The 17,207-nt window shown below is 44.7% G+C and overlaps 1 protein-coding gene across 1 annotated transcript in view; it reads right to left on the reverse strand.

Annotated features, from left to right (window-relative positions):
- LCK (LCK proto-oncogene, Src family tyrosine kinase) overlaps positions 1 to 17,207 on the reverse strand; it is a 181,452-nt gene that overhangs the window by 106,474 nt on the left and 57,771 nt on the right. The window contains exon 2 of the mRNA XM_077296013.1: positions 9,140 to 9,237. Within this exon, the coding sequence (XP_077152128.1) occupies positions 9,140 to 9,232 (93 nt within the window). The 5' untranslated portion in view covers positions 9,233 to 9,237. The remainder of the gene's footprint in view (positions 1 to 9,139; positions 9,238 to 17,207) is intronic.

Below are 17,207 nucleotides of genomic sequence, written 5' to 3' on the forward strand. Positions count from 1 at the left end.
TAATAGGAATATGACCGAGAGTAGGGGCTGGCACGGACTGTGTAGCCTGCATAAATGGAGTAGGTGAAAGTGGAGATATGGGAGATATTCTGGCAGCCAGGTCTAGAGAACAAGGAGTAGGATCATAGTGGGGACAATGTGAGTCATTACCCACTACCTGCAAGGCTAGAGCTTTAAAGTCTAAGAAAGTCATGTTTTGTGCTGCTAGCATGCGGAGTTGAATTTGTATGAGTCTGGAATCCACACCTTCTATGAATCTGTCAGTGATTATGTTTTCTGTAGCAGCAAGATCTAGATTGTCTATTTGCTGTAAAGCCCTGTATGCAGACTGAAGGGCTAATGCATAGTCCCGGAGGGTTTCACCTGGTTCCTGACGAGGGTTGTAAAATTTTAGATGAACCTCGGTAGGCTCATAATAAATGAGCATTACAGAATGCTGTAGATAAGCCCCTGATGCTGGTGGGCTTAGCTCACCCTCGATTTTGGGGGTGACAGGTTCACTTTGACACCTCTAGTTTCGGGATGATTCTAAATCTTCAGTGCAGCTTCTACTTGACACATATAACTCTTGAGAAGCACAAATCTCCAACTTCCTGCTTGTGTGTGGTCGCCCTTCTAAAGAATGACAGTTCGGGACAATGACCTTGCCGTGCTGTTTGCATGGGTGATACATTTTCCAATGGTACAAGCAGAGGTAGCTTTGGCTTTGCAGCACTGGAGGAGCTTAGGTATTCTAATGTTGGTTTGATCCAAGGAAACAGCCCTAGAAAGCTATATATCAAAGAACTTGCAAGTATGTACACTTTTACTAGGTAACTAGCCACCTCAAATAGATTGCAGAGATGGCTGGTAATCTAGACAACAAACTAAACTAAAGAATTAAACATTCCTCCTCTCATGAAAACAGAATTTTCAATAAATGGCAAAGTTGAAATTTACAGGACATTAAAAGGTTATATGCACAATCTGCTGCAAATACTGATGGGCTGGCAGGAAAAATGCAGCATAAAATGCATTTATTTCTTATGCATTTTTCCCATTAATTAGAATAGGTGAAAAACGCTGTAAAAATGCTGAAAGAATTGGCATGCTGCAGATTTGAAATTGATGCAAATCTGTAAGGAAAAAATAAGCAACGTGGGCATGAGATTTCAGGAACCTCAATCAATTGGCTAGCACAAAAAATGCTAATTCAACTGATGAAATTATATTTTAGCTTGCTTAAAAGATCATTGTTCTTGGCAGCACATCGTCTTGTCTGACAACATCAATTGCATTCTATGTGCATAGAACAATCTATGACTGACCGTTCTGTGCTCCCTTTTCTTCTGTTTGTCTAAACAGGCTGTTAAAATGACAGCAGATTGGCAAATGTAAACCATTTGGCAGACATTTAATATCATGGATTACATAATGTACAGTATCTCAAAAAGTGAGTACACCCCTTACATTTTTGTAAGTATTTTATTCTCTCTTTTCACAGGACAACACTGAAGATACGACTCTATGATACAATGTAAAGTAGTTAGTGTACAGCTTTTGTAACAGTGTAAATTTGGTGTGTCCCCTACATAACTCAACACACAGCCATTCATGTCTAAACTGCTGGCAACAAAACTGAGTACACCCCTAAGTGAAAATTACCAAATTGTACCCAATTAGTCCTTTTCCCTCCCCGGTGTGATGTGACTCATTAGTGTTACAAGGTCTCAGTTGTGAATGGGGAGCAGATGTGTTAAATTTGGTGTTAACGCTCTCACACTTTCTCATACTGGTTACTGGACGTTCAAAGTTGTAATGTAATTGATGCAAATAGGATTAGTTATAATTACGGCTCATAAACAGAAAAAGACTAAAGGCCCCGTCTCACATAGCGAGATCGCTAGCGAGATCGCTGCTGAGTCACAAGTTTTGTGACGCAACAGCGACCTCCATAGCGATCTCGCTATGTGTGACACGTACCAGCGATCAGGCCCCTGCTGCGAGATCGCTGGTCGTGTCGGAATGGCCTGGACCTTTTTTTGGTCGTTGAGGCCCCGCTGACATCGCTGAATCGGTGTGTGTGACACCGATCCAGCGATGTCTTCACTGGTAACCAGGGTAAACATCGGGTTACTAAGCGCAGGGCCGCGCTTAGTAACCCGATGTTTACCCTGGTTACCAGCGTAAATGTAAAAAAAAACAAACAGTACATACTCGCCTTCTGATGTCCGTCAGGTCCCTTGCCGTCTGCTTCCTGCTCTCACTGACTGCCGCCGTACAGTGAGAAGTGAGAGCACAGCAGTGACGTCACCGCTGCGCTCTGCTCTCACTGTACGGCCGGATCTCAGTCAGAGCAGGAAGCAGACGGCAGGGGACCTGGACACCGAAAGGCGAGTATGTACTGTTTGTTTTTTTTGGTAACCAGGGTAAACATCGGGTTACTAAGCGCGGCCCTGCGCTTAGTAACCCGATGTTTACCCTGGTTACCCGGGTGCTGCAGGGGGACTTCGGCATCATTGAAGACAGTTTCAACGATGCCGAAGTCGTTCCCCTGATCGTTGGTCGCTGGAGAGAGCTGTCTGTGTGACAGCTCCCCAGCGACCACACAGCGACTTACCAACGATCACGGCCAGGTCGTATCGCTGGTCGTGATCGTTGGTAAATCGCTTAGTGAGACGGGGCCTTAATACCTCTAAAAATATATTTTATTTATCAAATCTAAAAAAGGGGATAGAAAAAACCCCCATAGTACACCATGTGAAAAAAACAAACATAAAGAAAATGCTGCTGATCCGTGTCACTTATAACAACATGGGCTGATATACAACCTAATTAGCCCTAGTAAACTCTCACTGAACCCTTCCTGTACAGGGTTTTTATACCCCCACCTGTTTTTTTCACTATAACGCTTATTGTGTCTGGTATCCTCTTTTTTTTTCTTTTTTTTTTCGTTAGATAACGTTGTTTTTTTGATATTTGTGTAGCACCCTTTAGGTGTTTATTTATGGACCTTCCTGGCATGCTTTAATTGATTTCACAATGGTGGTTCTGGTCCCAAAAAACATTGTTTGAATTTTCCCCTAATTCCAATTATCAGTGTATCTATTTGGCATGTTTTGTAGATCTATTGGGGTGCAATATTCTAGGGGATTCTAGGGATATCAGGGTGAGCCGCCGTTGAGTGGGGGCGCCATTTGCTTTCAAGAGGGTGCCAACCTCCGCTGTCAGGAAGGGTTCAGTGAGGGTTTACTAGGGCTAATTAGCTTGTATATCAGCCCATGTTCATAACCCGATTCTCTAATGGAGCAAATGAGATCCGTAAAATTTTAAAGAAACTTTGGCAAATTCTCTGCATGGACCCGGACATCAAGGATACCATCAACTCAGTACCCCAAATCACTTTTCGTAGGGGCAAATCCATAAAAGACAGACTCGTCCATAGCCACTATCAGAGTCAAAAGAACCATTCATGGCTAAGTACGCAACCGGCTGGTAGCTATAAATGCGGCAGATGCAAAGCATGTGCCTCTATACAGACGAGTAAAACGTTTGTAGGCAACAATACAGGCAGGGTATATCAGATTAGGCAATTCATCAACTGCCAAACAAAAGGAGTGATACACAAGGCTACATGTGAGTGCGGACTTGAATACGTAGGAAAAACGAAAAGAGATTTTTGTAGAAGAGTAGGAGAGCATATACGCGATATTAAAAATAAGAGAGATACTTCAATAGCCAACCATGTGAATAGACACCATCGGGGCAACATCAAGAAAATTACTTTCATAGGGATTGACGAAATTATGCCCCCAAGTAGAGGGGGGAATTGGGACAAAATAATACTCCAGAGGGAATGCAAATGGACGTACTGTCCATCCAAATGGTCTAAATGACCAGCTCTTTTTTGCTTCCTTCCTTTAATACAGGGAGAACTAGGGTGGTGTATAGAGAGGGGAAGCCGCCGTTGAGTGGGGGTGCCACTGCGTAAGTCCTAGGGTGCCAACCTCCGCGTGAGGTAGGGTAAGCTAGAATAGGGTACCCTAGGTACACATCAGGCTTTCTCTCCCCTTAATCTCCTTTCAATCTGCATCTATTCTTTCCGTGCCTCCAAGACTCCTGAGAATTTGTTTTGTTGTATCTCACATTAGAAACCATCTCCAATTTATTTCTCTTAGGCCGGTTTCACACGTCAGTGGCTCCGGTACGTGAGGTGACAGTTTCCTCACGTACCGGAGCCACTGACACACGTAGACACATTGAAATCAATGCATCTGTGCAGATGTCATTGATTTTTTGCGGACCGTGTCTCCGTGTGCCAAACACGGAGACATGTCAGTGTTCGTGGGAGCGCACGGATTACACGGACCCATTAAAGTCAATGGGTCCGTGTAAAACACGTACCGCACACGGATGTTTTCTGTGTGCAGTCCGTGTGCCGTGCTGGAGACAGCGCTTATAGTAAGCGCTGTCCCCCCAGCATGGTGCTGAAGCCGCCATTCATCCGTTCTCTCCAGCGCTCACTGGGGAGAAGGGATGAAAAATCTTTTTTCTTTTTGTTTTTATGTGTTTAAAATAAACTTTAGGGCATCCTCCCCCCTTGCTCTCCGCCCCGCAGCTTCTCCTGTATGAGCGGTCACGTGGTGCCGCCCATTACAGTGATGAATATGCGGCTCCACCCCTATGCAGGAGAAGCTGCGGGGCGGAGAGCAAGCGTCGAGGGAGGCGGGTGAGTATTTTAATGCCGGCGGCCGGGCGCACAGGGGGTGGGAGGGGGGAGGATGCCCTAAAGCTTATTTTAAACACATAAAAAAAAAAAAAAGATTTTTCATCCCTTCTCCCCAGCGAGCGCTGGAGAGAACGGATGAATGGCGGCTTAAGCACCATGCTGGGGGGACAGCGCTTACTGTAGCGCTGTCTCTCCTGCACGGTCCGTGTGGTACCCAGGCGGCACACGGCTGCCGCACGTGTGCCACACGGATGGCCTACGTGAGCTCACGGACACACGGACACGGATAACTCCGGTACCGATTTTTTCCGGTACCGGAATTATCTGGACGTGTGGGACAGGCCTTAGAATGGATCATGAACATTTGATCTGCGTACGTCAATCATGTGTCCCCAGTAGGGGTGTTGTACTGGATCTGCACAAGCTCTAACTTTGCTATGTCCAATTACGGCTAATGATAATATAATAAATGTCTTACCATAATGGAATTAACCTGCACGTAAAACGGTGGTACATTATTGGTGTATGGTATACATGCTCCGGGTTGAGCAGCACTTGGCCATACATCCGTAAAATGATTAACGCATTGCAATGGATGGCAGGGTTATATACAGTTATTATGCGGTTCAGGGCATTGCGTATGAACCTCGCACAGGAGCGCAGGCGCATTGGAAACGTCTACGTTCCAGAGAAGGTGTGGCATGCAGCTGACTGAGTTTTCGGTCAGCTGATACGGTCCAATGAGCTCACATCCGGTCAGGTGGTCGGCTTCGCGCGGCACACAGACCAGATGCCGGTATGCAAGGCGTATGATAAAAAACCAGCGTACATATTATTCACCACGCGCATGGATGGCAGCGTCGGCTGGACGGTCATGATAAGACAACCCCAACAATATCCCCTGAGGAGTGTAAAACGAAACGCGTCGGGACAGTAGGGGAGGACATCCACCGCCACCAATGAAACTTAAGTACTGCGATGTAACATGGTTCGAGGCGGGTGAGATCATTCTTTATTGATTCATACCAGTCACATTGATGGATTCTTGAATATGCTTAATAAGGTTAATAAACAGTCTCAGGTGGACTGAATACCGCACAGTGTTGGCAGTTAAGAATTCATTGATTAACCCCAGGTTGCAATGTATATATGTGTATGGTTTTTGCTGTTGCACTGGGGTCAAAAGTCTTGTAGTGGTGCTATAAGTTACCGTACCTATTAGGTTAGTAAAAGTGGTTCTCCACACCTATGGTTTGAGGTATGGGCTACTATAGTGGTTTCTGTGCTGGGTATGTCAGATCCAATTGATTGTCTTGGAATAAGACACGACAATTATAGAAAGAAATCGATTGAGCATGTTATTTATCAGAAATTGAGTATTATACAATAATCGATTTCTAGTAAGGATCTATAGCGCAATCCACATGTTTGTGTGTATGTTTGTCTGTGTTATGCACCTTGCACTTTCGTTGTGAATTTTGCTTTTTAGAGTATCTAGTAAAAGTTATATTTTATCCTACACGTGTTCAACAAAACTGAGTACACCCCTAAGTGAAAATGGCCAAATTGTACCCAATTAGTCCTTTTCCCTCCCCGGTGTGATGTGACTCATTAGTGTTACAAGGTCTCAGTTGTGAATGGGGAGCAGATGTGTTAAATTTGGTGTTAACGCTCTCACACTCTCTCATACTGGTTACTGGACGTTCAAAGTTGTAATGTAATTGATCCAAATAGGATTAGTTATAATTACGGCTCATAAACAGAAAAAGACTAATACCTCTAAAAATATCCTTTATTTATCAAATCTAAAAAAGGGGATAGAAAAAAACCCCATAGTACACCATGTGAAAAAAACAAAACATAAAGAAAATGCTGCTGATCCGTGTCACTTATAACAACATGGGCTGATATACAGCCTAATTATTATTATTATTATTATTATTATTATTATTTATTTATATAGCACCATTGATTCCATGGTGCTGTACATGAGAAAGGGGTTACATACAAGTTACAGATATCACTTACAGTAAACAAACTAACAGTGACGGACTGATACAGAGGGGCGAGGACCCTGCCCTTGCAGGCTTACATTCTAGCCCTAGTAAACCCACACTGAACCCTTCCTGTACAGGGTTTTTATAACCCCATCTGTTTTTTTCACTATAACGCTTATTGTGTCTGGTATCCTCTTTTTTTTTCTTTTTTTTTTCGTTAGATAACGTTGTTTTTTTGATATTTGTGTAGTACCCTTTAGGTTTTTATTTATGGACCTTCCTGGCATGCTTTAATTGATTTCACAACGGTGGTTCTTGTCCCAAAAAACATTGTTTGAATTATCCCCTAATTCCAATTATCAGTGTATCTATTTGGCATGTTTTGTAGATCTAATGGGGTGCATTATTCTAGGGGATTCTAGGGATATCAGGGTGAGCCGCCGATGAGTGGGGGCGCCATTATATGCTTTCAAGAGGGTGCCAACCTCCGCTGTCAGGAAGGGTTCAGTGAGGGTTTACTAGGGCTAATTAGCTTGCATATCAGCCCATGTTGTTATAAGTGACACGGATCAGCAGCATTTTCTTTATGTTTGTTTTTTTTCACATGGTGTACTATGGTTTTTTTTTTTCTATCCCCTTTTTTAGATTTGATAAATAAAAGATATTTTTAGAGGTATTAGTCTTTTTCTGTTACTGGACGTTCAACATGGCCCGTCACGGCAAAGAACTCTCTGAGGATCTGAAAAAAAGAATTGTTACTCTACGTAAAGATGGTCTAGGCTATAAGAAGATTGGCAATACCGTGAAACTGAGCTGCAGCATGGTGGGCCAGACCATTCAACGGTTTAACAAGACTGGTTCTACTGAGAACTGGCCTCGCCATGGTCAACCAAAGATGTTGAGTGCACATGCTCAGCGTCATATCCAGAGGTTGTCTTTTCAAAATAGACGTATGAGTGGTGCCAGCATTCCTAAAGAAGTTAAAAGTGTGGGGGTCAGTCTGTCAGTGCTCAGACCAAAGGCTGCACACTACATTAAATTGGTCTGCATCACTATGGTCCCAGAAAGAAGCCTCTTCAAAACATGATGTACAAGAAAGTCTGCAAATACTTTGTTGAACACAAGCAGACTAAGGACATGAATTACTAGAACCATGTCATGTGGTCTGATGGGACCAAGATAAACTTATTTGATTCAGATGATGTCAAGTGTGTATGGAGGCAACCAGGTCAGGAGTACAAAGACAAGTGTGTCTTGCGTACATTCAAGCATGGTGGGAGTGTCATGGTGGTGGGAGTGTCATGGTTTAGGGCTGCATGCAGGGCCGGACTGGCCATCTGGCAATTCTGGCAAATGCCAGAAGGGCCTGTCTGGTGGTGGGCCACCTTGTCTGCTACGTTGTTAACAGAATCAGTGTTCACAAGACACCCATGCTGTTAAGAGTTGTGACGGAGGTATCATTAGAAATATTGGTCTGCTAGTAAATCTTGCTTTCCTCCATGCAGAGAAATATTAGTAATATATCCCATCTGGTGCTTGGGGATGAGGACAGCATGGGCCTATGTGACTTCAAATGCCAGGGCTGAATTTCAGCCCCAGTCCGCACTTGGCTGCATGAGTGCTGCCGGCTGTGGTGAGCTACAGTTCATTGAGGGAACCATGAATGCCAGCTTGTACTGTGACAAACCGGAGCAGAGCATAAACCCCTCCATTCAGAATTTGTGCCACAGGGCAGAATTCCAACATGATAGCGACCCCACACACACCTCTAAGACATCCAATGCCTTGCTAAAGAAACCGAGGGTAAAGGTGCTGGACAGACCAAGCATGTCTCCAGACCTAAACAGAAGGTGGAGAAGAGCCTGGTCTCTTAACATCCACCAGTTCAGTGATGTCGTCATGGAGGAGTGGAAGAGGATTTTAGTGGCAACTTGTGAAGCTCTAGTGAACTTGTTGACCAAGAGAGTTAAAGCAGTGAAAATAATGGTTGCCACACAAAATATTGACACTTTGGGCAAAATTTGTCCATTTTGACTTAGGGGTGTACTCATTATTTAGAGGGCACACCAAATTTACACTGTTATACAAGCTGTACACTGACTATTTTACATTCTATAATAAAAAAAACTACAAAAATATGAGGAGTGTACTCACATTTGTGAGATCCTGTAAATTAACCCTTTCTTAGAAGCTTCCCTCTGCATTGCATAGGTGAACCCCCTATGAAAGGTTCTCTTAACATAGTAAAAAATATAAAAAGGAGTTGTATTTGTAAGAAATCATTTTATATGACTAAAATTAGTGAGTTGACATTATATTAGTAAAATGTGAGAACAATATGAATTAACAGGTTTAAGTGAGAAAATAATTTTAGGTTTTAGGTTTTAGCATTTACAGTTGTGAGTAGCCATCTGTTTATTATGTATATACTGACCTGATTTTTCTCTCGAGGAAGATGGCAGTTTTCGCACACATCAAAGTTTTCCATCCAGTCCTCATCATAATCAGAGCTGCACCCACACCCCATTGTACCTGCAGACACAAAGACTTTATCAAGTTAAAAAAGTATCTGTACAGTATAAACTGAGTGTTTGGCAGCATGCATATGACTTACCTGTGCCTAAACATTACCATTTTGTGACTTCAGCAGAGGTGTTCTTGTTACTATGCTTTAATATAAAGTTTACAAATTAAACTAAGGGTATGTGCCCACGCTGCGGATTCCATTGCGGAATTTTCCGCAGCGGAATTGATAAATCCGCAGTGCAAAACCGCTGCGGTTTTTACTGCGGATTTATCGCGGTTTCTATTGCGGTTTCCGCTGCGGGTTTACATCTGCAGTTTTCTATTGGAGCAGGTGTAAACCCGCAGCAGAATCCGCACAAAGAATTGACATGCTGCGGAATATAAACCGCTGCGTTTCCGCGCGTTTTTTTCCGCAGCATGGGCACTGCGAACTTCATTTCCCATAGGTTTACATTGTACTGTAAACTCATGGGAAACCGCTGCGGACCCGCAGCTGCGGAAAAGCTGTGGTTCCGCCACGAAATCCGCAGCGTGTGCATATAGCCTAACACTTTCATAGATCAATGAATTCCACTTATGTAGCAGCTTAATTTTCTCTCTAGTGTAGTCCAAAAATATCCACAGAAAACTGGTGTGGGAGCCTATCATGCAGTTTTGTATGGGATCATTTGATCTAACATATCAGTTTTTGCGCTGAATTGATTTTAGTTTTAGATCCAGATCAGAAAATGTTAATTATTATATTCACATCTAACTGCAGGTGGCAGCAGTCACGCTGCAGCTATTTGGCTCTATATACGGGCATGGCCAAAAGTGCTGGCACCCTTGAAATTGTTCCAGAAAATGAAGTATTTCTCCCAGAAAATTATTGCAATTACACGTTTTGTTATAAACATGTTTATTTCCTTTGTGTATTAGAAGAACGCCAGAACGGTTTCCGGTTCGGGTACCACAGGAGCGGCTTCAAGTTCAGGTATCGCTAGTACAGCTTCAGGCTCAGGTACCGCCAGAGTGGCTTCAGGCTCAGGTACCGCCGGTGCTGCTTCAGGTTTAGATAACGCAGATGCAGCTTAAGGTTTGGTTACCACCTGTGTGGCTTCAGGTTAAGGTATTGCCATCTTGGCTCCATGTTCAGGTACCACCAGAGCGGCTTAAGATTCAGGTACCCTCGGTGTGGTGTCATGCTCAGGTACCACTGGAGCAGCTTCTAGTTCAGGTACTTCTGGTGTGGCATCAGGAACCGGTGAAGCTTCAGGCTCAGGCTTCAGGTTCAGATACCGCCACAGCAGTGTCAGGTTCAGGTATCGCAGAAGCAGCTTAAGGTACTATCGGCGCGATGTCAGGCTCAGGCACTGTCAGAGCGGTTTCTTGTCAGGGACAGCCAATGCAGTTTCAGGTTCCGGGACCGCCAATATGGTTTCAAGTTAAGGGATCGCAGATGCTGTTTCAGGTTCAGTGACTGCCGATGCAGTTTCAGGTTCAAGTATAACATGGGTCTCAGGAAACAGGTAAGATTCAAACTCAAGGACAAGGACCTGGCAGCATACTAGTTGCACACAATTGTAAGATGCCCAACTGAAGTAGTCGTGGGCGAGCTTTTGTCCCCACTTGCTCTGGCATCATACAGACAAGGGGTGTCTCAGTCCTGGTGTGCAGCTGTGTATGTGGTGCTTCCCACTTACTTCTGGCCTGCAGGCCTCTTCTGACTCTAGGAATCGCTCTTCTGGAACCAGGGCAGCAAACAATCCAGGAGCCACGTGGTTAATAAAAAAACCTTTTACTTAGAGAATGGCCGTCTGTACAGTATTTGCAAGCAGGCTTAAAGGCACAATGGGTTGTCATCGTTCCCACAGGTACCAGATACAACTTTAGCCCTTGTTCGCGGGATAGGTGGCACATCCCCCTCTTTGGCTTTCCTAGCCCTTGGAGATCTTCCTCACCTCTAGCAGAATTTCTGGATTGCAATACCTTCCGCCCCTTGTGGTCTGAGTCCATCCTTTCATCTAGCTTCGCAAGCTCAGTGTGCCCCTGCCCCACCCCCAATGTCCATCTTGACATTGCCCTTTGCTATTAGACTGATTCACACAAAGGGTATTTATGGCAATCTGCTGTCCTGAATATTGAGCTCACTTTATTCCTAGCAGCCCACTATTTCTGCTGCATGTGCACTCATGCCCTCACATACACTGACTGTCACTTCCTGCCTCTGTTTCTAACACTCAGTTCCCCTCCCATGTGGGCTGGCCACTTCAGTTAACCCTGTCCCAGCTAATTGCAGTCATAGGGGGTATTCTACCTGTACCACATACAAATACATAAAACACATTAAACCCTTGGGTGTTTGGAAGCAATCCATGAGCTCCCACCACCACTACATTCCCCCACACTTTAATGATGGTCATCCCTGACCATGTCAGACCTGAAAAGAAACGATAGAGCAGAGACAATGCATTATAAAACTCTATTAAACTTTATCACATATCAGACTGTAGGATAGTCCTGCTATCTTCTCCTTAGATCTGGCCCTTCTCTGTTAAGGGCCCAGGAACAGCAAATGTGACAGTCCATATCCATCAAACCTTCCAGCAATACTGGTCCTTCTCGGAAAGAACCCTGGAACAAAGTGTCCATGTCCATTTATATCAATAGGCCTTTAAGCCAACACATCAATAGCCTCCGGTTGCGACATATACCAAAGCGGTACAATCCCAATTGGAAATGATTGTAACAACCCGCTGAGAGCGCCAGCTTCCGTTATTCCAGCAGAAAAAGGTGCAACAAAGCAAGAAAAACAATATGTAAAACAGTCATTCAAAATAATTTTTCACTTAAACTTCAGCTGCTTCTGGCCCATAAGGAAAAAGGAACATTCCCTTGTATGAAAACTCTCAAACAGTCCTGAACAGTTCCATATTCAGGGTAGAAACACAAATCACAAATTGCCAACAGGCAAAAAAATCCCTAGCTAAAGACTCTAAAAAATAACTTTTAATGATACAATTAAAAAGGGAATTAGATTTAAAACTTGCACTTGTCAGTGTGCATCAATAGAAAAACCATATACTGCTCTGAAGACAGCCGTCCTTTATATAGCTCGCAGCCCTATTCCTATTTAGTGACAGTATTCAGGGGTATAAGGTATGGTGTGGTCACTACCTATATGCACTCATTTCCCAATACACAATCACTGGCAAGTGTAACTAAAACTTGCTCCTAAAGCCTCCCCTACATATTTCGCCAGCTAAACTGGCTTCGTCAGGGCGTTGAGGCTGCATCGTCATAGGTACCTTCTCCTGTGAAGGGACAAATTAAGAAAGATTCTCCATTTTGTGCTTTTTGACTCCATTTTCCTGTTGCTTAAAGATAAATTCTGTTAATTAGGTAAAAGGTTATAGCTGCCATGAAGTAACTTTATCTTGTTGTTCACAAGCCTGGTATTCAACTAGGCTATGGTTTATAATTGGTATAAAGACCTTGAGTCTTCTGACTCGAGCCAGGGAAGGGACTCGGGGGTGTATTGCTAGATAAGACTTTGAGGCACCTGTGAGTATATGTTTTTCTATGCCAAGAAGATATGATCATATATGTAGTTTCCGTTTTTTCTGTATTCTTATAGGTTAAGAACTGTGAGCGTGTTCTTATGCTGATTGGTTGAAGTATAATTTCTATGATTATGAAAAGCGATACACAATAAAACGGGGGCCAGAGATCTGCTCGATCCCCCATACAGAGGCACACGTCTCCGTCTGGTCATTTTCAGTTGCCGGCAACGCCCTGTAGATTAATTTGGAAATCACTGAGTCAACCATGAAGGATCAATTTAGATCCTCCCTCAACAGTTGGCGCCCGAAAACGTGGGGCCCCAAACAGGAACGCCTCTGCCCCCCGGAGGACAACAAGACAAAGGATCCTCGGATCGGACACAGGCACTGGAAAATTGGGACTGATCATCCCCCACGACAACCACGGTAAGTTGGTAGTTATACTGTCCAGACTGACCGTTTGGTGTGGTTTTCCTGTGTTTGTTGCTGCAAAGAGGATCTGAGGTTTGTCCCCAAAGGTGGGGTGATTTTTGGGTGGAATCATATAGAGGTGTAGTTCCGTTGGCAGCCCAGTGCTCGAACCGTACCTCATAAGGGACGGACACCCCGGATTGACCAGTGATGTAATTCTCTTTATAGTCAAAATATCCTGAATTCCTGATCACTGTTAGAATCAGGCGTGGTGAGGTGATCGAAGATTGGGTAGGATGCGTAACTCAGGAATTATATATTTATATATATATCCAGAGGTGTCCGGAGGGAAAGTCTAAGACGCCCTCCTCCTTTCACTGAGTACTGCGTTTTTGGGTTGTCCCAGCGGGGGACAGAGACCCAGTGGAACAAAACCGTAAGGCCGTCGGTATTGTGCACAACTAAAGTAAGGATATTTAGCTCTAAAGGAGAATCAGTTTCCGTGGAAGGAAAAGAAGACTTTGAATTTGTGTGATGAATCTGATATTGTTAGCCCAAAGACGGGGAAATAAATCTGTCAGGAATGCAGGAACAATATTCTCAATCATGGGTTTTTCTAAGGTGGTCTGGCACGTGAATTGTGTGATGAAGGTTTTGTAGAAATTAAGTCTGAGAACTGCTGTATTCCGTTTCTGTGTTTATCTCTAAGATACCGGATGGGAGGGGGGAGTCAAACAGCTGCGTTATTGCTTTCTCTGTGTTGAGGAATGCTGTGATTTTTCTTATCAACTGTGTGTCTGGTATGGAGGGGGCTCATAGCTGCGTTCTAAGTTTCTCTATATTTTCTGTCGCGCTGGGAAATTTGTGTTTAAACAATAGTACAATATTGTATTGAAGTAGAAAAAAATATTGTAAGTTGGAAGTTGAAAGTGCCGAGTTTTAGAAGAAAACTTGTAAGAGATTGTTTGATTATCAGTGTAATTGAAAGATTGGTAAAAGATTCACCTGCTTCGAGTTGAGTGGTTGATATAAAGCAAATTGAGGATCAACAGGGGATGTGAATTCTGATTGTTTTTTGCTATGTTGAAAAAGGAAAGTTGTCTATTACTATGACAAAAAACTGGATGTTTTGAGGTACTAGAAGGAACTGAGAAAGTGACTGAGATTAATGTGTCGGGAAAGCAAACAATCAAAAATTTTGGGACAGGGGGTCTCCCTGCTAGATAATATGATCCCTCCCCAGAAAATTAAGCCTCTTCTCCCGACTGTAAGCCCTATGCCCCTTAACCCCAAGGCACCAATATATCCTGGACAGCCGAGAAGTTCTATGGGCGTCTTATTCTCATTGTAAAATAAAGCCATACACACCTTTTTGTGGCAGCTTTAATGTTCGGCCTTAAATCTGAATTGAAAGAGGTAATAATGTCAGTTAGATCCGATATTAAGACTTCCACTCCGGATGATGCATTGAAAATAGTAAAGAGTTTTCAAAAGAACTTAGCCCGCTCTGCATCAGCAGGGAAATTAAAGGTTAAATCTGTAGCCGCAGTGATTCCTACTCCAATCTCAGCCCCCCCACACACACACACACAGCTGCAAGGACGCAGCTCCGTTCCTTATCAGTGGCCCACGTAACAGACTTCAGCTCCTGCCCTCCCTACCTTACACAAATACAATATCTTTTTTAACCCTATGTCTGGGAATCTCCCTCCCAAGCCCTGTTATGTCAATTCTCAGACCAAGAGCTTGTTTTAATTGGAGTAGATGGCAGACCCAATAAATATACTCTTACAAAACCCATCCCTGTGGGACCCTTTCCCTGAAGTCACGGCTCAGTTCGTATTCTCTCCTATATGTCCGGTAAATTTACTGGGGGCAGATTTATTATCACAGTTCCGCTCCAGAATACAATTCCAAGATGATGGTCAGATGGTCCTCACGTTATATAACCCCTATGCAGATGAACACAATGAGATGTGTATCTTACATGCCCTTCCCACGGTTATGATGGCCCTGATAGGCTCAGATCCACCCCCAATAATGCCTGTAGAACCAGTAAAAGTGTTTTTCAAACCTGGTGCCCCTTTTCCCAAAGTCCATCAATACCCTTTGAAACATGATCAGGAGCGGTGCCTCAAGGGGCAAATACAAATGTTACTCGATAATGGTGCCCTGGTACCCTGTGTTTCCCCATGTAACACGCCCTTGTTTCCCATTAAGAAAAAGACCTCACCCGGCCAACCCCCTGTGTACCGGCTGCTACAAGATCCACGGGCAGTTAATGCAGCTACTGTTCTGGAAACTCCGTGCCTAATCCACATACTCTTTTGTCCCAGATACCTCAGGATGCTGCTTGGTTCACAGTCATCGACCTTGCCAATGCCTTCTTCAGCATTCCATTACACCCAAATTGCCAGTTTCTGTTTGCATTTATTTATCAGGGACAACAAGAGAGCAGGAAGCCATTGCTGCCACTGTTAGCCTTCTCAAGTATCTGGCAGATCTGAACTGTCGGGTTTCGGCCTCGAAATTTCGGTTCTGCCTTGGTCAAGTGATATTTTTGGGTCACTGTCTCCTTCAGGGTGTCAGACACCTCATAAAAGAAAGAAAAATAGCCATCAGCTCCCTTCCTTTACAAAAAGATGAGACTGAACTCCAGCGTTTTCTTGGACTATGTACTTATTGTCGTCAGTGGATACCAGACGCATCCCGCATAATGCAACCTCTCTACAATGCCCTGAAAGACGGTTCAAGATATGCTGATGAGTTTGGCAGATTCCACACCGGATATGCTGTTACTACGGAAGACACTGTAGTGCACGGAGCTGCACTCCCTCCCTCACTGTCAGCACAAGAAGTAGAAATTCAGGCTCTGTCTACTGCATGTGTTCTGGCTAAAGACAGGCGGGCTAATATATATGCAGCGCCCCAGAGTCCTGGTCGTTGCAGTACTGGAGCTCCGCCGCTAAGGGGGGCTATGGTACGTCTGATGGCACTGAAGGAGTTCATCTGACCAGGTATCACAGACACCAATACATTTCACAGTCTGGCCTCCAGGGGGAGCTAAGGGCACTATGCATTAGGCCACTCCTCACAGTCTGGTAAAACTGGGGGTTAGATAGGAAGTTAGATCAGAAAGCTGACTGGGTTGGAACCAGGCAACACCTTGTGGCAGAGGGTGTTGTAGGGGGAAGATTCAGAGGGGTCCCTGTCAGGGGTGGGATCCTGAAAGAGGCCTAGCAACCAGAGAGAACGTTACGGGACCGCGCCTGCACTTGATCGCGGCGGTACCCTAAGAAAGGACAAGAAGCGAGGTATATTGTGCTGAGTGAGAAACGAGATCAATGCAACAAGGAGAAATACCAGTAGGAGTCGTGCTGTAAGATCGAGGCAACATTCTACTGAGGCGCGTAGCCGGTGGCCGGAACGCCGAGGAAGTATCAGGCTCCAAGCAATACTTCAAACCTATGGCAGGACAGTCAGCTATAGGCGGGCTGTCTCACACCAATCACCTATGAAGACATGGGGGGCATACTAGGAGAAGGGCGACACTAGGGTCCAGGAAGAGCTCCGAGCCTACCCGTCATACGGGTGCGTCCTAGCCGTATCATCTGGGGGACGAAGAATACAGTTGTGAGGGAACACGAGAAACAGACACAACAGTTGTGGGGACTATCCCGTAAGCACAGCAGGGGAGGACCGCAACACACAAGCGCTAGAAGGTAGGCACAGATTTCCACCTGCAAAGGGAACTCTGGAGGTGCCATCGGACCAGCCGGACTTGCGCAGCCTGGTTAACCGTATTCCGGACTGAGGACCCTGAAGCCTTCAGTAAAGAGGTAAAGAGACTGCAACCTAGTGTCCTCGTTATTTACTGCGACCGGCACTGCACCGCACTACCACCACCACCCACACCTATTATTTGGGCGCCCCTCAGCAGGGTCACGGACCGGGTCTAGCCACCGTGACAACCCCAGAACAGAGACTCAGAGGCCCGGTACCGGGTACCCCTCGGCCCTGCAA

This window comes from Ranitomeya variabilis, chromosome 3, assembly GCF_051348905.1.
Source record: "Ranitomeya variabilis isolate aRanVar5 chromosome 3, aRanVar5.hap1, whole genome shotgun sequence".
NCBI classification, from domain to species: Eukaryota; Metazoa; Chordata; class Amphibia; order Anura; family Dendrobatidae; genus Ranitomeya; species Ranitomeya variabilis.